At 47.3% G+C, this 20,196-nt stretch overlaps 1 protein-coding gene across 6 annotated transcripts in view; it reads left to right on the forward strand.

Moving 5' to 3' along the window:
• Window positions 1-9,510: 9,510 nt before the first annotated feature.
• The window catches only part of ABCC5 (ATP binding cassette subfamily C member 5), a 74,882-nt gene continuing 64,196 nt past the window's right edge, over window positions 9,511-20,196 (forward strand). For 5 of the 6 annotated variants that reach the window (XR_012650930.1, XR_012650931.1, XM_075031526.1 and 2 more), the window contains exons 1-2: window positions 9,511-9,628; window positions 11,090-11,264. Coding sequence is in view for 3 of the 6 variants with exons in the window: in XM_075031526.1 (XP_074887627.1) it covers window positions 11,136-11,264 (129 nt within the window). In the remaining 3 variants the exon portion in view is untranslated. Of the gene's footprint in view, window positions 9,629-11,089; window positions 11,265-15,764; window positions 15,975-20,196 lie in introns of all 6 variants that reach the window. The other variant, XM_075031528.1, reaches the window with a different exon arrangement.

Below are 20,196 nucleotides of genomic sequence, written 5' to 3' on the forward strand. Positions count from 1 at the left end.
CACCCCAGGAATTGAGCACCATCACCCTGCTCCCATCCTGTAACCGCATGCTGGAGGAGGTGGTCCTGATGCTTCTAGTCTTTACATCCCCCAGCTCCCACGTGCTGCACTCCCAGTCCTGGGAAGAGGGCATGGGAGGTCTGGAGGTTGGGCCATTCTTTGGCTACCAGTATTAGGATGGGTTTGTTATTCTAAGCACTGTGGGGCTGTGGTTTGTGTGAACCAGGCTGCAGACCCTAGAGCTACTTCCCACTCCTCAAGCACTGGTCTCATCTCTGCAGCCACAGCTGGGAAGGTTCCTGTCCTCCTACATGGTGACAGAGAGCAGCATGCAGCACTTGAAGTGCTTCGTTTCCTGTTGACCCAGCTAAGCCATGATTACACAAGGGACTTTTCCTATTAGTGGGTCAGAAACAGCTGGGGGACTCCCCCCTGTCTGCAGAGCATGGGACAGGCATGTGACATGGCTCTGTTTGGCAATGCAAACCTGCTCCAGACACATGCTTTCCTGCGCAGGGATTTCTGTAGCCTTAACAAACAGCCTGAAGGTTTCAGGCTGATCAGTATTTCCTTTGGGGGTTCGTCTTCACTGCAAGCTTCACCTTGGCTAACCCAGGCTGTTGCCTACCTAGGCTTTGTCCCAAACTTTTTGGTGTCCCACAACAGCGGTCCCCACGGTCCCACTGTTTGATGCAATGAGAGGAGATACGAGTGAGTGCAGTGGCCACCCGGACTGAGACCCTTCCTCCTTGCACTGCGGCTGTAGTCCATCACTCGGGGGCCAAGAGTCCCCCAGAACACATGCTCACCCACCATTAACTGTGCCGGTCTGACACAGAGCCCTGGGCAGAGGTCGGTTAGCAATGCATGGAGGGGAGCGTGAGGCTCCCAAGGACATGGGCGCCTGGGTGTTGTGGTGGCATTGGAGCGTGGCTGCTGGTGCTCAGGCAGAGCTGCTCAAGGAAGCAAAAGCAATTAGCTCAGCAAAACAAGACGCACGCAGTGGGCTGTTTCAGGAGACCCCAGGGGCACCAGTCCTGCTCTTCCTGGGGGGAGAAAGCAGGAGACAACTGTCTCTCCTGCTTTGTCCCCCAGCAACAGAGCACAACAAGTCTCCCCAAGCCCTGCTAATTACTCACTGCTGCCTTGAGCTCCTATCCCCTTGCTGTCTGGACACAGAGCTGCTTGCCTTCCCCTGTGACCCCAAGCAAGAGTCTCCAAAAACCAGCTCCTTGCCCCCATCACCCCTGTGTTCAGCCCTGGGACGTGGTGACCCGAGGACCCAGGAGAGACCCAGCACCAGCTGCAGTGGCAAGGACAGAGCTGTGTTTGATTTGCAGCTTCCCCTTTTTCCCAGTTTTCAGCTGCACAGTGACAGTCCCAGAGGCCCAGTGCTCTCTGACCTTGGCTGTCCTCATTTGCTTCTAAAACTGGCTGATCACACTGGCGAGCTCCAAAATTGGCATCCCAGCTGCCCTTTTCTCTGCCACATGGGATTCCAGGCACCACCAGGGGCTCCCAGCATTTTTAATTATTTTTCTCCTATTTTTCAAGCCCTTTTCGCTCATGCTGCTTGTGGTGTTTCCAATGGGATAGAAAGCTCTTCTCCTCGCAGGGTGCTTGCTGTGTGCTCGCTGAGGCTGGTTCATCCTTCCCATGTACCTTGGAGGGACGCCTGGGAGCACAGGGGCAAATGCAGGCTGGCGGTTCCCTTGTAGCATGTGCTAGGTTGGAGAGCAGAGGATGCACTATGGAAAAGCCCAAGGGCTTGAGAATACTTGGGGAAAGAGAAACCTTAACTCCAGTGGTAGCGGCATTCCCTGCAGCATTGCCTTCCTTATTGACCCACCGCCAGGCAGCAGGGAAACATCCCACTTTTCCAGGAGCACAGCTGGTGCAGATGTGAGGTACGTAATGACTAGCTGAGCTATCGTCAACAAGCATCTCCGCAGAGGATGAGAGCAGGCGGTGAGAGAGCCAATGGCACCCACGAACCGTGTCCTGGGGGAGGACAGTGCAGCTGAGGAAGGTGTTGGATGTCACTGCTACGCTGCATCACTGAGACCTTGGATGGATGCTGACAGGGTCACTTCACAACGGATGTAGGAAATGGGGAGGGTTTGGGGGAATGGGAGGGAAAACACGGCTACTGGCAAGCTCATCATCTGCCAGAAGATCAAAGAGGTGCTGCTTGTCCATGCCTGATGTGCCCCTCATGAAGCAGGAGCTGCTTGGAGGAGCTGCAGCGTTGTGGGTGCTGGTGAGGAGAGCAGCAGGAGGGAGCACTTTGCACACTTACACAGGGCCGTCATGGGTGCATCCACACATCGTTTTTCCATGTTATGTCCTGATGGTACCCGTCAACCAGGCCCTGCACGGCCACATAAGCAGCCAGCTGTAAGAAAACCACATCCCAATACAGGCCAGCCGAGTGCCCTTGCTGCTGTATCTGGCTCTGCTGTTTCCACACAGCTGGAAGCAGTGACGCCTTCACCTTGGTGAGCCCACAGCTCTGTTTTCACAGAGGCAGGAGCGGACAGAGTGTGCCCTGCTCTGGCAGCAGGCTGTGTCCATGTCCCTGGGAGCCGATGGGAAGGTCGTGCTGCGTCATGCCCTGGCCACCACCTCCAGGTTTGATAAGGTTTAAACCAGTTCCCCTGCCACAGCCTGCGTCCAGCGTGACTCCAGCCATGGCTGCTTGGCCAGCCCAAAACCAGCTCCAGAAGAGCAGTCTGAAATGAACACGCCACTCTGACGTGGCCATTGTCCTCTCCTTATGCTCTGGATTGGGGACAACCCTGGACTGCTCTCAGAGAGGTGCTAGAGGACTTTCTCCCCACATGCTTCGTGGTGCAGACTAACCACAGCCACTACTGCACATCTGCAGACTATGGGTAATAGGCAGCTGAAAGGAGGTAACTCTCAAAGTGGTATAGCTAGGATGCATCCCAGCCCATTAACGGTCATCCAGACACGCCTCCAGCTTTTTAATTGTACCATTGTTTGGCCTTTCCACTAACTTCATCAAATAACCAGCCGTACAACACAGCCAAGGCTTGAGCCTGGTGTGCCTGTGAGAGCAGGCAGGCTCTCGCTTGACCCATGGGGCAGGTGTCTATCGATTACTCATTAACCGTGGGTGTGGTACAAGCTGCAGGAACCACACAACTTGCTCCTGCGCATAGGTCTGCACCACCTTCTGGTCTCTGGGCAGTGCTTTGCCCTTGAAGTGATCTTGTCCTCTGAATCACCAGGTTTATGGAAGAAAGATTGAACAATCGGTCTAGAGATGAACTGCCTTGAACTGGTTTCCTGTGCTGGATTACGCTTTAAATGTTGCAACAGCTTTGAGAGCTTCTGGCTTTTCCCTGAAACAGTTCTGAATTAGTTGCTACTAATTGTGTTGGGAGGGTGTTATTTGTATCCCACCCTTCCAAAGCCCAAAGCAAGCAGCATGTGAAACAAGATGGTGCACTTTTTCCATGCTCTCTCCTCCCAACCCAAATGATGAATTACAAACTGAATTTAATCTGTGTGATACAGCGCAGTATCACACCTTTTACTTCTACACTCCGACAAGCATAAATGCTGCAGAAATAGGGCAGGATGCTCAACCCCCCCCCCAAATATAAAATAACACTGAAAGGCATTTGTTAGAAAGGAAGGCTATTTGTAGCAGCTTTTGAGAACAAGAGTAAAACACCATTAGCTTGGCTGGGAAGGTTCACCCTCCCACATGAACTGAAGGGAAGGTGATGGGTGGTGCTGCTGTATTCTGGAGCAGTCTCTCTGCCTGCATCAGCCGGGGAGTCTTATCCTCTAAAACACAATCACCGTGAACGCCCACACTGCTAACAGTTTTGCACAAACAAGCAAGTACAGTTTGTTTCCAGGAAAGCTGAATGCACAGGTATATTAAGATATTAATGAACTCCTGCCTAAAATGGGTGAGGAGCAAAGGGAAAGAGGAATCTTTTCTCTAGGTCCAAGTACATCACATCGCTCTTCCGTATTTTCCCAGGGGAAAGGTGGGGAAATCACCCCTCCCTGCTGTGCCATGTGAGCTGGCCTCCACTCTCCCCAGTTTCTGATCTGCAACACAGATTGTTCAGCACTGAAACAACATGAAGCACATGGTCTTGAATGTCTGAATGAGTCATTTGCAGAGCTGCAAGCACAATGAGACTGCAGTAATGAAAAGGTGGGAGCTCGGAGAGGGTCCGTGCTGCAAAGCAAGGTGTCCCTGGGGTGTTGCTTACGTCTTGAACATCCCACCAGGTCTTGTGCCTCACGTGCCTCAAAAATCAGAGCAGCCACATGGAATATGCTGAGTTCCAGGAGACGGTTGGCTCATGGCACCGAGTCTTTCATACTCCAACTCTGCTAATCCCTTTCTGTGCAGCTACAACTGGGATGGGGGAGAGGATTTTGGTACTGGGTCCATATGGGGAGGCTATTAGCTCCATGCTGTGGGTTTGAATGGAGCCAGGTAGGCACAAAGCATATATGTGCATAGTCTTGTGGACAAGCCCCTGTAGTCCAGCAGGCAGAGAGATGCCTGGCATGGCATGGACAGGCATGTCTAACCAGGTGTTGCTGCAGGCAGTTCGGAGGGCTGCTGTCACGAGCCTCCCCAGACCCCACGCATAGCAGTGGGATTTTTAGGAAAACATGGGCACTAGCAGCACTAAATATGTGCAGGGAGTATTTGTGACGCTTCTTGCTCTTCAATGCAAGCCATGACCAAAACCATTAAATACCATAACTTCTCTTAAATTAAAGGCAACCATACCCATTTCTTGCTATAACAAGTAATGAGCTATTCTGCAACAACATTATTGCTGACTATTAACGTCAGTCTTTACAGGAAACCAGACTGTGGTTTTCATGTGACAAACCCATCCCACTGATGTCCCAAAAGAGTTTGTATGCTAGTGAGATTTAATAGGGGAGTGGTTGAGCAAGTCACAGCAGTCTCTGACAGCCCTGCTACAAGTACCACGTTGGCTCCTGCCTTCCTCCTCGTCTCCTCAATGGGATGTTAACTCTGGAGCTGAAGGATGATGGACTAAGAATGACTGTTCTCAGTGATCTTCTTGTTGATGTTTTTGCCATGAATATTTTACTCTTCCTCTTAAACTGTGAAGGTGGATATAAGATACAAAGGAAAATGAGTAGCGATGTCTCTCCACTCTCCAGTTGTAGGCAACCTGTACCTACCTGAGGCTTGTTTCAATCTGCCAAGCTGCCCACATGAGTTGATGGCTCCCAGGAAAGAGAAATATGGCCCAGCTGAGGCTAAATTACTGCTTTCCAGAACAGTGACTTGCAGTAGCTGCAGTGCAATGGGAAATTTTTCGGTCGGCTCTGAGAGCTCAAAGTCCTGAACTAATAATAGGCTGTGTTTGGGAAGGAGACCTGGAAATTATGGACAATAAAAGATTGGGCACTGCACAGGGATAGAGAATGAGGAACAAGCTGATGAATGCAGTCTCTCCAGACCACCCTATTTCTGGACTTGTTATGGTTTGCAATGCTGCAGGCTAAATTTGAGGTCACGGGACTCTTACTTGAGCTGTCCAATTAATTACTGAATTCTGCACTTCATGGCTGAGAGCTCTGATCAGCGAGAGAGTAAAAAAGCACCAGCAAGCATAACAACTGTCAGCATGCTTATCAGGAGGGACTGAACCCAGGAAACTCATGCTGAAAATGCAAGCCTCAGCAGCCGGGACCAAGCATCCCAGTGAAGAAGGGTAAGATGTCCTCTGTACATGAGGTGCACAGGAAAGGAGATTTGGGGAGAGAGGGAGGAACAGTTCTCCACAGGGCTGTCTGGATCTCTGTCAAAGGAAGATGCCTCCTCAAGCACCATCCACTCTAACTGAAGCATGCTGTGTTCCCCAGCCAGCCTCGCAGAGCCCACAGCTCTGGAAGGAGGTGCTGGGCAGGTGGCAAGCCTGAAGTGACAGCTCTCCACTCCTGTTAGCCCAAGGCATCTCCTGGTATTCCACATATCTCCACGGACATCAGTCCCATCACATCTTGCTGCTTCTTTTGGGGATATCTTTTCCTTCAGGGCAAAGAGAAAAGCTGTTTTGCCCTAGTGCCTCATTGCAATTTTTTGCCAGTAGTAAAATGGTCACTGCACCACTCCATTGCTCCCCCACCAGACCTGTGCAGCCAGTGTCTTCTGGGCTTGCCAGGCATTTGGATCCCATCGGCACACAAGTAACTGTCTGCTTTGCAGTCATGTGTGTAACAGGGTTTTGTGTGGCTGAGATTCTGGTCTTAAAATTGCAGTGCTGTGAACCCAAACTAGTGCTGCAATGGTCCTCAAGCTTGGAAGATCTCCTGAAAGGACATCTGTTTGTTTCTGTCCAAGATTCAGCTCAGTTAAATTGCCTGGGCATCACGTGCTCCATATTCCCCAGGAGGCAGAAGCAGGTCCCCAGATCCTATGGGGAAAGATGTGGTAGGAGAGTTGGATAAATAAAGACCATCACTCCCACAAACTGAGCCTTGGTTTTCCTGGTCAACTTGGGGATGCTCCATTCCTAGATCCAATGGCTCAACTCAGTTTGTTTCAAGCTTTGCTTTAAATTTGTTGCTGATGTTTGTTTTGGGGTGTGTGTGAGCAGATATTGTACACCTCTAAGAAAACTAATTGTCAGGTATTACTTCCCAGCCCACATGGTCTGCAGGCCTTGGCTTTGAAGCTGCTGCTGGCTCTTTGGTCTGGCTGTGCTTTTCTTGCTGCAGGCAGGGCTAATTACGGCAAATCCCAGATCTTGAATCAGGGCAAGTTTTAATACTGTACAGGGCTTGTTTATGTAACAGCTGCCATCCCGCAGGGATGAATCCAGGACTTGCAGCACTAAAAGCATTAGCTGCTGCCACTGGAGCTAAAGATGTAACTCTTCTGGTCGGTAGCACCAGTACATTTATATCCTTTAGAACAAATGCTGGAGGAGACTCGTGACACGCTTAAAAGTGGGTTATGCCTAAGTAAGCATTTTCCTCTCACTACAATACTAAGGGAGTACGTAAACTCGCAGGACCACAGGTGTGAAAACACTGCTGATGCTGCTGTCGGTCCATCTCCCATCGCTAGTCTGAGTGGAGCGTACACATCATTATTTACCAGCACAGTTTTCTACTAGCACTCATGCCCTCCCTTTTACTCTCAGATCTGCTCCAGCACTGGAGAAATAGAGGACAGAACAAGTGTAGGCAGCGCCCTGGCTCTCTTGGCTTAAACACCACTCTCTGCTCATCTTTCCTAATACATTTTGCAACCACTTTGGCACAATGGAGGTTCATTTTCTTCTTTCCCTCCAGGCACATGATGCAGAGCCTTTGGGCTTTGACATGTCATCAGCTCAAAACCAGCCAGCCACCTCTGAAAAGCAGCTCCAGTTGCTTCCACAGCCCCAGAGGCCAAAGACACGCTTACAGCAATTTCATCAACACCCTAAAATACAAGTGACCCACCTTGAAGCTTTAACACAGCTTCATTCTCTCCATCTTTCATACCTTGTCCTTTCTGTTTATGCTGTTTAACTACATTGCTCAGTAACTGCACATCTATTTACCCCGACACTCCAGTGTGTCTGATGCAGACAAAGGTCTGTTTAATGACTGTTCAGAGACTTACTCTAAATTGCCTCCCGGCTTCTGTCTTAAAATCCACCTTTTGCTGGGACATAGCATTTACAAAGCATGAAGTGCACCTTGCAGCTTCTTTCCCAAAAGGATCTCAGCCAAACTAATCTGAAATTGCATGATTGTGAGTCCTGGGGAACAGACTGCAGGAAAATGCAGCAGCCATGTGTGCTTTTGGCTGCTGTACCATGGAAAGGGCTCTGCTTCCATGTGTCTGTCTGTCAGTTCTCCTGTCCCAAAATGTTAGAGCACCTGCAATGGAGCTGATTCTCATTTTTTTGCCAGCAATAGAGTTGGCGCTCTGCAGGATGTGTAACCAGATGTGTCAGGGAGCTCTGAAGGGATTCTCTGGTACCTTAAGGGTGTCCTTGAATCGTTGCTTGTGCGGTGACACCTTTTACCTGTACTGCCGGCCTGTGGGCTCGGAAGAAATATTCTGGGTCCAGTTTTACTTCCAGGTTCCCATCTCCCATCTTCACCTGAGTTTATTTCAGCTTTTCTATCAAATTGACTCTCACAAACATTCCTGACAGGAGAGCAAGGACTGCGGTGCAAACAGGCACTTGTTATATAAACCACTTAAATGAGACATCAGCCAAATTTGGCTGGTGGAAAGAAGATGTCAGATGAGGACAGGGTATTTAAACACAGCAGGGGAGAAGTTACAGCTCAGGGTTTCTTAAGGATATTTACAGCCCTTTGTAAGGGGAAACGCAGCTGTGTCCATCTCCTTCACTGACTTCCCTGCGGCGGGGGGCTGGATGCCCCGTGTCACACTTTACTGGGGGCGCGGGGCCCTTGCTGCCCCTCCGCCACCCCCACACAGGGATGCACAAGCCGCACCTTCCCTCCCTCCTGCTCCATCCCTTTCGGTGGGCAAAGCTTGACCGGGGACAAGTCCACAGTCCCTTTAGCTAGTCCGAGTCCCTTCAGAGGGGCAGAGCAGGGGCTTCCCTCCCCTCCTGCTCCGCGCCTGGATGGCTACAAAGAGCTGCCCGCCGAAGCCAGCGCTCCAGCCCCAGCCGTGGTAAAGGTTAAGCCCCAGATAAGGACACAGTCGCACTTTCCCCGGCCGAAGGGCTGTAAATAACCGGCAGCAAGTGACAGGGCCGGCAGAGAGGCGGCTGCAACCCAAGCCCAGGCGGGAGGCGCCGCTCCTCCCGCTCTGGCCGCCAGCCCCTCCGCCTCTGCAAACCGGGCAGCGCCCTGCGGCAGCTCCCGCTGCCGGGAGCCGTGCCTGCGGCGGGCCGGTTGGGGGGGGGGGGGAGACACACACGGGGGGACGGACACCGAGATCACCCTCGTCCTCCCCGCAGCTCGGCGCCAGGTCCCCCGGCTTTGCGTGCGGCTGTCCGAGCGGAGAGTGGGGTCCTTCTTCCCACCCCACATTCGCCCGGGGCGGGCGGATCGCCCCGTCCTCCCCGCACTGCACCGGCCGCACGCTCCTGCACTGCGCTGCGCTGCATTGCACCGCGTTGCGTTCTGCCACCTCGCCATCCGTTGCGCCGCGCCGCATTTGCATCGCATTTGCATTGCGTTTGCATGGCAGCGCGCTGCCTCGCACCGCTGCCGTGCCGTGCCGTGCCGGGGGGCGCGCGCCCCACCCCGCCCCGCCCCGCCCCGCCCCGCCCCGGCGGCTCCCGCCGGCCGGCGGCGAACGTTCCAGACCCCCCACGCTGCGGCAGGAGCGGCGGGAAGGGACTGGGCGGGGGTACGGATGGGAGGGGCGCCCAGGCGGAGGTGGACACCGCGGGGCCTTCTGGGAAACGTAGTTCCCGGGCCGGCATCGTCGGGTGGCCAGCGCAGAGGCGCGGACTACATTTCCCGTGGGGCGCCAGGAAGGAACGGCCGCCGCAGCCCCCGCGCAGGCGCAGTGGGGACGCCGGAACCGCTATAAGGGATGTTGTTTGGCTTTGCGGCCGCTGAGTGGAGAAGCCGCAGCGGGGGTAGTCGCCGGGCGGAGGTGAGCGGGGCCGCCCCGCCCGTTACCGGGGGCGGGTGCTGAGGTGGGGATGGGAAGCGACCCTTTGTGTGGGCGAGGGGGCCGCCGCGCGGCTGAGGAGGCGGCTTTGCCGCCCTTTTTTTCTGTGAGGAGGCCGGTCGAGCGGTGTTCTGTGTCCCGTCCCCCCCCTCACTCCCCCGGTGAAGAGAGCTGCGCTGTGCCCCCCTCCCGTCGAGAGCTTGGGGCCGTCACTGTCCGTCCTACCCCGGCTGGAGTGGGGCGATCCGTCCGTGAGCGGGAAGGGCCTCCCTTGCTTACGCCGGTGCGGCGGAGACACGGGGAGGCGGCGGGCGGGGGGGCGATAGGGGAAGGGGGGACCCCCCGCCTTCCCCCCCCCGGGTTGCTTGGGGGGTGTCAGGTCGGGGGAGGCTGGCTCGCATCCCTGTTGCAGGAGGGATGGCGAGCCAGCAGGGTGCAGCAGCCCCGGGACCTGCTGCTCTGCAGTATCCTCGCCCGGCGCTGACACCTACGGCCCCGGGGGTGGGGGAGCAGCGCCGAGCTGCGCGGGGTGGGGGGCGGCCGGTGGGCTGGGGCTGGGTGCTGGAAGGCTGCGTTGGGGGCGACTTGTGCCGGCGGATGAGGGAAGGAGGCCGCTTCTGCAGGCGGCGGCGGAGAGGTGGCAGCCCAGCGCACCCGAGCCAAACCTGCCGATGCAGATTTTGAGTAATGTAGCTTAACCAGGCTTCTTCCGTCGTGTTAGTTGAAGGCAAGTGACAGAATGCAGTAAAGCGGAGTTCTAAAACAAAGCCTTGCAGTGGGAGGTGATTTTCTTTTCGGGACTTCGATTCTCCTTCTGACCTTACAGTGTAATTTGATAGGTTGAGGGAAAACCTGCAGCGCTGAAGACATGACACCTTCCTGTGCATGTTCATAGCTAATGACAGATAGCTCAAGCTTATGGGGAAGTGAATAACGCTATAGGGAAGGAATATATTTTTCTCGAGAGTGTGTGTGGAATGACTTGTTTTATCATGTGGTATCTCTAGAGACATCAGTTTTGAAGAACTTTGTACTGGTAAGTTGTTGCGTATGTGCAACTTTAGACGCTAACAGAATATTTAAGGGATTTGATCTTCCAAGTTAAGTTTCTCAAGGTTTCAACTAAATACTGTAGTTATTACTTTAATCTGTCAGATTGCATAATTGTATTTCAGAGTTCTAAGGGAGGAAGTATGACAGTACTCTAGTGCATTGAGAATCATTGTACTATTTGGTTACCTCAGGGTATGTTTAAACTAGTTCAGGAGAAGTTAGTCTTCTGTGGGTTTCCAAAGTCACATTATTACTGTCCTGTTGTAATAAAATTATTTTACAGTCGCTTTTTGATTTTTATTTCAAAAATAAACTTTAAAACTAGATGTCTAAAAGTAACTGGTGTGTTGGGCATAGCATGTAATGAAGTGGAATTTAATTATTTTTCAGATATTTGAGGTGAAAATACACGTGTAAACCCTGGCGTTTACAGAAGATGAAAGACATCGACATAGGAAAAGAGTACATTATACCCAGTCCTGGGTATAGAAGTGTGAGGGAGAGAGCCAACTCGGTGCAGCATGAAGAGCAGGAAGGGTCAACATTTCAGCATGCTAAACATAAGGTCAGTTTATTTTTTCATTGTTTGTTTTGCAGTCTATGCTTATTAAATTAGATGCAGCAGCAGCCTTTTTGCTGTGCCAGCTCTATGTAGATTCACTGCATTGAAGGTCGATAATGAGTATTCCCTTTTGTATGGAAGAGGTCATTCCAAGGGGTACTGTAGCTATCTTGGTAACAAGTCTGAGCACTTAGTAAGCATTTTTTACTTTTAAGTGTGACTTTTTAGTAACATTTGAACAAGATAAGACTTTTTCTAGTATTCAGATCTTGATGTGAATCCAGGAAATGTTTTAAGCTTTTGTACTTAAGAGAATCATTACAAGCAAGCAAGAACAGTGAAGAGCTCAGCACAAATCATGCACCATTCAGTGTTGGCAGCTGAAAAAAACCTCTTAATCGTGCCATGTTTTTCTTGAGGATTAATTTTCTAAAGCAGATGTCTAGCTTGCTCTAGTAGCAAGACTTTTACTTTTTCCCCTCAGATGGAAGTAATTTGTATTGAATACTGTTGTGCATCTGTGTATTTAACATGCTGAGGTGCTGTCATAATTCTAGTTTAATTTGAGAGCTGGTTCTTGAAATAACCACTGTCTTAGAGCTTGCATGTCGTTGTTCCGAGCTTCTAATTTCTAGAGCTTGTTCTCACTGAAAAGAGTGCATGTACCAAGTGCTATAGGGCAAAAAAACTGCACAGATAAATGGAAACACCCACACTGGTGAAAGATATGGTCTGAAACTAATAACCTGTGCCAGCTGAAGACGACTAAAAATATTAACTGCTCTGAATGCTAGCACTGAAATATTTTCTTGTGTGTCCTGTTCTTAACCTTTCCTAAAATACTAATGTAGAAGTTTTTGAAGCCAAAGAAATAAAGTTAATACTGCTGATGTCTGATCTTTGCAATGACAAGGTGCTTCCAAATATGTTGCTGGGCATTCCATATAGATTGCCTGCGACAGCCCTGGTTTGAGAGGATGGAAATAGGGAAACTTGCTGTATTTCTATGAAGAATTGTGAAAGGCTTAAGTTTTGCTACATTATACTGGACACTGAGATACTATGTACTTTAGATAAGGCTTGCCTTGTTTCACTGGGGCTTAAAGGGTTTTGCCAAGTGTTTTTTGTGTGGGCTAACAGCGCTGCACTGCTGTTTTTTGAGAGTAGTGTTCTGCTCTGCAGCAGGCTGAGTGCAGTTTGTACTTGCAGGCCCTGCAGCTCCTGGTGTCCCTACGGGCTCTATGACTCAGCAGACTATTGCTGATGGTGTTCAGAGGAAGGTAGAGTGTCTTATTGCATTAGAGCAGGCACTGATGCAGAACTAAGAGCCCTCTGGAGTCACAGTGCAGCTGCTTAATGGCATTTATTATGTTGATGTCATGGGCTTGCCATCCACTGTACACCAACCAGTAGCAAATCTGCTCTGTCAAATTAGTGGTGACAACAGTGATGCCATTGGTGTACAGCTTTGTTTCCTGACCAGTGGTAGTGGAGTTAAGCAGTAATCATAGCATGTTATCTCTGCCCATTGGTCTGCATCATCTAATCATGTTGATGCCTGGTTTAACTTTTTTGAGGACAAAATCCTTGTTTTACCTCTAAACCTTTTGAATGAATGAAATCAATCAAGCCAGCATATTTGTTTTTTTTCTGAAGGCTGAAAGTAAGCTCAGTCCTGCATGTCTGCACAGCATGGCATTAAAATCTCTAACTCTGAGGCAGCTTGAGGTCAACTTAACTCTGTTTACCCTCCTACCTCTACCATTTGATTTGCTGCCCATGACTATAGGGTAGTAGACTCAGATAATTGATTGCAAAAGAGGGATTCTGTAAAATTTTTGATTACTGATGCAAGAAAATGGTTCACCCTGGTTCTTACCTAGAACTTTATCTGGTTTGGTTTCTTTGAGTAGAGGAATGAACCTAACTTATCCTGCTGATGGAATCGGCTAGTTTTGATAGGTTACCCATCTTACTTGCTAGTTATCTTGCTCAGTATGCCACGGTTGAGTTAATTTCTAGCTCAAATATTGGTATGCTTTTTGTTTTGGTAGTCTTACAGCTTGGATGTATACAATCCATAAACAAAACCAGCTCTGAATTCATTGTTGCATGTCAGTAAGATTAAATCCTGCTTACTTGCAAAATCCTGAGGTTAAGTAAAGGAGCTGTATTCATAACACCTTATCTAAGTTACATGTTCATGTCTGTGTGTACCAAGCTTCTTCCTTTCTAGTTGAAACAAGCTCTGGTTTCAGCAGTATTATTGGCCTTATCACTTTTTGGGATGCTTTATACTTTTGGTAACAGGGATATAGGCAAAGACTTCTCTTTCATAAGGTTGAGCTTTGCCTGTTTGGTCAAGCACTTCCCCTCTGCCTCTAACAAAAGGGTAGAAGCTGTAGCTCAGCTGTTAAGGAAATGGTGTTTCAAGGGCAGAGAAGGGACTGTGCCCTTCACTACTTTATCCTTTATGAAACCTGGGATTGGGTCAGATGACCAAGCTGGCTTATTGGGTGCATGTTGGCACAGCTGGTGACAGAGCACAATGGAGGGCTGATGTGATGAGGAAGGGTAGGACCACAGCAGCTCTGATAGAGGAGTTAAGCTGTAGTGGAACTCTTGTCATTTGGACAACAGAGTCCAGTGTGCTGTCAGTAGAGATTTTGGGACTCTCAAATTTCTTGTAGAAAACCTAGCTCAGGGTTTGAACTAGCTTCACCAAAAAATGACAAAGCTGTAAGAATGATCTGTATAGCAAGTAACAAGCTGCAAGCAGGTTAAGGCTGTTATTTCACCACTAACTTCATATCTTTGTGGAATGCAGGTTTGGGACTAGTCTGCAGCAGACTTATACTGTGTGAGGTAGGCTTTTTGCTAACATGTTGTGTAGGTGCCTCATACCTTGTAGAGCAAGATAGAACTGCGTAGTTCCCTCTGAGGAGGATACAGGAACATGCTCCCTCTGGTAGTCAAGGACCACTGGTTAATGGCCAGTGGCAGTGACCACTTCTGGTAGGGCTACAGGTACATTTGACTGATCAATAACATGACTCATTGTTTTTTGTTGCCCATATTGCTGCATTTTTATACATCCTTCTTAACTTGAAGTGGATAAGACTGGTTGATAGCCTGATCAAGATCTTTAGAGGTGAAAGACCTATTTTACTAGTGAGCCAAGGTCCCAGAGCCTTTTTTTATGTCTATTCTTTGCCTTGCATAAAGGTTATATTCAACTTTGCTCTTTCTGTCCTGAAACCTCCATACTGATGTTCAGATTTCCTGCTGAAAGGATGCTGTAATGGGTGTTCATGACAATGAAAAAGAACTTGCAATTCTTTCCTTAGAAGCTTAAATGCTGTTTGGTCACAGCCTGAAAGATCATGTATTTGAAAGACAGGAGCTTTTCAAATAGGCTTCCTGGAATCATAATTGAAATCATGCTGCAATATAAGTAGGTCTAATCCAACATTTCCTTGTGCTTAATGGGAGTGTTGCTATAGAAATTTGGACCTCTGAAATAGGTACTCTGGGACTGAAATTGAAGAAAATTTTTATTCAGCTTGTGAATGCGTATATTCACCTCATGAATAAGTTTCTGCAGTGTGCTTTTATAACAATTGATTTTTAAGTCTTTGTTGGGAGACCTTAATGTAGCTTACAAAATCGGGTGTTAACTACATGTTCCCAATGCATAATACCATACTAATTGGGCTTATTGTATGTGGGGGCATGGCTCTTCTGAATGAAGATGACTTCTGGGTGCACTTGCTGCCTAGCACTATAGTCAGTAGTCCTCATCTGTAAGAAGCTGTTACATTACCAGTGAATAAAAATTAATGGATGTTTTGAAATATCGATTTATACTTATACCTTTAGAACTTTTTGTTCTCACAACTTGAAGGGCACACAAGCGTTCTATCTGAAGTAATTGTATTTAGTTTTATTCCTTGAAGCAGTGTCTCCTGAGGAGGACAGATCCCATTGTGTCTATGAAATATACTATAAAATGACAGATGAGGAAGAGAAAGAATTTGTTCTCAAAGTGGTTTTGGAATAGGTTCTTCTCAAATACAGACTTCATGCTTATTTGATGGAACAGCAGGTGAATATTTTGTTCCCATACCCCATTATGTTTGCAACAACAGAAGAGGATGTAGAAGCAGCTTGTTCTCGTGACATACAATGCTTGTGAGAACTCAATTCTTAAAATTTGAGTACCTAAGTTAACAATGCTAGGGCACTAATTTACAAATTGTACTCTAAGCTGTAATTGGTTCTGACTGGAATGTAGTGTTCAGGATTATGTTCTTGCTGCTGAAGCATAACAACTGCATCTGCACCATCTGTGGTAAGCCTCAAGTGCAAATTGCTGCATTTCAAGACACTGGACAGTGTGGAACTGTAGATGACTTTTAACGTGCCGGAAAAATGTGTTGCTAACTTTAGCTATCAGAAGCCCTACTAAGACTCCTGTCCTCACCTTGATCTCTTATTTTTCAGGTTTGTCTCTGACAGCTTTTGCCAAAGACAGCAGAGAATGTGATCGGAACTTGTTGGAGTTGATGTAAATCCTTCAAGCACTGATAGCTTTGAAGTGATTTATCACTGTCTGACTGTTCAATAGTCAGATCAACTCTGCCTCTCAACCTTTCTGGAACAACTGAAGTGTCTGAACCAACTGTGCTGCATAATGTGTTCAAAAATAGGAATGTGAGTGTAGCCTGGGTACTAGTGCCTTGGCACTCCATGCTCAGAGCAGGCCTTCTAGACAGCTTAACTATAAGATTTTAGTTGTAGCTGAAGCTGCTGGATGCCTCTGCATTTTTCCAGAAGATTCCGTATTGTCATAACAAACTGAATGCAGAACTTTAGTAATCACAGCCGAAGTAGGCTCTTAAGGGTTGTAGGTGTTCTAAATTGGTCTTTACACAGACAGATACTGCTATATACCTGGCTCAGATCACAGCTAGAAGCTGCAGCAGTTTGAGCTGATGCCAGTGCTTGGTCATCTCATTGCTGTTTGGGTGTGCTAGGAGATATGTGCAAGAGTAGAGGAAATCTGAATGTGTGTTCATATATTTCTGAAACTTGTAACTGCTGCCATCATGCTTGGTATGGCTACACTTAACAGCTTGAGGATCTCTTGTTAATAACAGACTACACAGAAGTGCAGTCTTAGATACCTTGTTTTCTCAGATCATAGCTACATAGAATGTGAGAGAGTACTTAATTTGGGTAGTGTTGCCGTAAAACATGTAAAACTGACACAGGTGCACATATATAACAAGAAATCTGAATTCTTACAATAATTGCAACCTAGAACCAAAATTTCGGCTTTTGCAGTATAATGGATTTGTGTATTCTGCTGCAGAGCCTGACTGCAAGGAGATACTTATTTCCTGGGGCTGTTACGATAAAATTGGAAACTAATGCTATTAAACTTTGTATTGTCACTTGACTCTTCTACGAAGTAGGAAAGAAAACAGTGTTTGTCCAGTGATCTTTGGAAGCCTTATGTAAAAGGCTATGCTAGGTGAGGCATGCTCCTCTATGGATCCTGCTTTGGTGTGTTCTTCCCCTGCTGTGAACAAACTGCTGCGCTGTAAGAGCACTAATGCAGGGAGTAGGTATGATACATTCTAAAATGAGCCAATTCCTCCTGACTAACAGGCAGTGGATCAGATCTGTTACAGTATGTGTAACATCAGCTCTGAAGGCTGAAAATCTAATGCTGTAATTGAGCAGCTGAATTAGCAGGGAATTTAGGTGACTTGATGACTAGACCAGTTCTGTGGACACTGCTTACAAAAGGTGCTGCATAACATTATTCTCTTAGTTGTTTTAATTGAACACTATATGGTACGTACTGTCATAGAAACAAAGTGTGATGCAGAGTCTACAACTCTGATACAACTTGTGTGGTGTCTCAACACATGCAGTAAGGTGGATAGAAACATTGTGCTAATAAACCTCTAAAATTGGGGCAGCTGGGGAATTTGTTTCAGAGGAATGGTTTTCCTACAGTTCATTATTCTAGAGCACTTGTAATGGGTGGGCATTGGCAAGCTGAAGTGCCTGTAGGCTGGGGCCCTTAGACAAGGAGAAGCCACTGCTGATACAGGTAGGAGACTTCTGGGGGAAAAAGCAGCCACCATAATGTTTTATGCTGAGAGGAGGCAGACGGCAGGAAGGAGAGGGTAAAGGGAGTCAAGGTCTTAAATATAAAGGAAGGTTAGAAATTAGGAACACATAAGCCCCCATGCTGAAGGAGGCGAAGGTGAACTATGCATGAAACTGAAAGGTAGCAGCCCTCAAATCCAGTTTAAGTCACTTAACTGCCCTGACAGTGCCTAGAATATCTGTGGATGTACCCTTGTTAAAAGCTGTAGAGAATTTTCCTGTTGTAAATTTGATGGTACTAAACCTTTGTAACCATTGCACGGGAAGGAAAGGAAGGAGGCTGAAAACTCTTTTGCATTCCTTAGCATTTCTACTTTGGTTTACTATTATGCCATCTAAGATGTTTAAGGGGTGAGTAGACAGTGCAGCTCTATCAGGAGCATGTAAAATGCTCTCAAGTTCAATTCTGAGCTATTCTGGTGATTCTTTCAGAAATTTGTCTGAAGATTCTCAGTGTGATCAGCAGAGCAGAAACTTGGGGATAAATCTACATAATTAACTCAAGAAGGCAAACCTAGACGAGTGAAGTGTCTACATATGGAAGGCATATTTTTCTCTAAATATTAACTATTTTTACTTTTTCAAGTCAAATGAAAGCAAAACTTTAAAATCTGCTTTGTCAGTAGTTATCTTTGAAAACTTTGAACACAATTAGACTATGTGCAGAGGCAAACATTCATGTTACTTTCTAAAGTTGCATTAATTCCATGATATCCCCAAAGAACTGCATGTATTATCTTGGTTACACTCATGTTCTGTCAAGTTGTTTTACCACGGACTTCAACTTCTGCTAAAGTAGTCACTAACTTGACACAAGATCCTTGACTTGGTTGTCGGCGAATGTTTCATGATGATTTTCTAACCACTCTGAAGTGATATTTCTATCTTGTCCTCCATGTATATATGTACATATTGCCAGCTGAGAAAGGAGCATATCCATCAGCCAGTCACATATCAAAAGTTTACCTGAAACTTGGAGGGAGGTTAATTGTATCTGAGAATCCTTACACTTAGTAACAGGAGGAAGAAAAAGGCAAAAGCCTTCACTGGGCAGAGGCATTCTCTAGAGGAACACTGGTGTTCTGGCTAATTCATGCCTTCCATTGAAACTCTGCTGCCTTCTTTAGCATGTGCACTAACAATCTTTTGTTTAAGTCTTCAGTCACATGATAAAACCTCAGATCTGGCCAGTTGCCAGTATTGTCTTTGACTACTGTTGGTTGCCGTTCCTTTGTTCAAAGCAGATTTGTAAATCAGCCTGCTCATGACCAAAAGTGTGTAAGGAGCATATTAACTGTCAGTGAAGGAAAGCTTGCAATAACTTTTTCCATTGTAGTGTTCCATATTAGTGCTGGAGACATTATGCCCTATGGCTGTCTCAAACTCAGTGTACAGTTATAAGAGTTGCCAGAAGGATTTGATGGATCCATCCCAAACTACTGGAGAACTTAATGTGAAATGAGTCAAAACTCACTTATATGCAGGGAGTTCTGATACCTTGAGACACTGTGATGGTTATTAGTTTTTGAGCATTTGTATCCTAGTGCTAAGGAATAGTTGTGGTCTGAACTGCATACTGTGAACAGGCTGTTCCACAAACAAAATCTGTATTTTGGTCCTTTTTGAGGACTAAGGTTAAAGAATTTCAAAGCCAACATGTTTGGAGCCCTGAGGTGTTTACTTTGAGTTTACTAGTTCATTTGTCACTTGAGTGGGGTGCTCCTTGCTTTTGGAACCATGTGTTGGTACAGGAAGGCAAGTTGAATAAAAGGCTGTTGTATTAAGCTTGGTAAATGCTGTGGTGTCAAGGCTTCTGCTGTCATTCATTGGTGGTTCCACTCCACAGCAGTTTGAGTTTAAAGACTCCCTGGATACTCCTGGTGTTGTACTAAATTGACCTGTGTAGCTTCTGTTGTGACCTAGCTTACACATGGCTTGAGTAAAGGATATTACTGGAAGAACACCTCCAGCACATGGCAAGCTGTCTGTATGTAGTTCAGGGTAGTAGAGCTTACCTGAGTGAGTCAGGAGCCAAATCCTCAGCCTGTGCTCTGCTAGTTTGATCTGCTTAGTGAGGAGTTAGTTTCCCAGCTTTGTGGTCAGAGCATGTGTAGGGTGCTAATTCTGTAGGGCAACTTAAAGGCTAATCATTATTTCCAGTTCCACAGGAGTCTGCTGTTACTACTGTTTGTGCATGAACTATGTAGCTCCAGCGCTGGATGATCAGTGTACCACCTCAGCTCTGAATGAATCCTATATCCTTTGATTACAAGATCATGAATACTAGTTTTAATGCAAAACAAAAGACATGGATTCATGTATACCAGAAACCTAAGCAGGTGCACAACTGCTAATCAGATGCATACACAACAGCTACTGTTGCAAAATCGTAAAATGAATACTATATGCCAAACTCTGCATTTCTTGGATTGCAGGAATAAGGGGATTTGCCAGGGAAGGGTTTAGAACATCTTACCTCAATGCTAATGCTTGCCAGAATTCAAGGGCAAGATCAAATAAGCAGTGTTCCTGGAAGAAACTGTACTCAGCGAGGACTCTATGTGCATCAAGTAAAAGTGCTCAACATACGTAACTGAAACATTCAGGCACATCACAAACATACATACCCTGATCTTGTTTGGCTAACAGAGCCCTCATAGCAGTGCCAAGCACTACTGGGAGGCTTCTGCTCTAATCTGAGGATGCATAAACTCAGGCTAGCTTTGAAACCATGACTCAAATGCTAATTCAA

The sequence above is a fragment of the Buteo buteo genome, chromosome 7 (genome assembly GCF_964188355.1).
Source record: "Buteo buteo chromosome 7, bButBut1.hap1.1, whole genome shotgun sequence".
Classification (NCBI taxonomy): domain Eukaryota; kingdom Metazoa; phylum Chordata; class Aves; order Accipitriformes; family Accipitridae; genus Buteo; species Buteo buteo.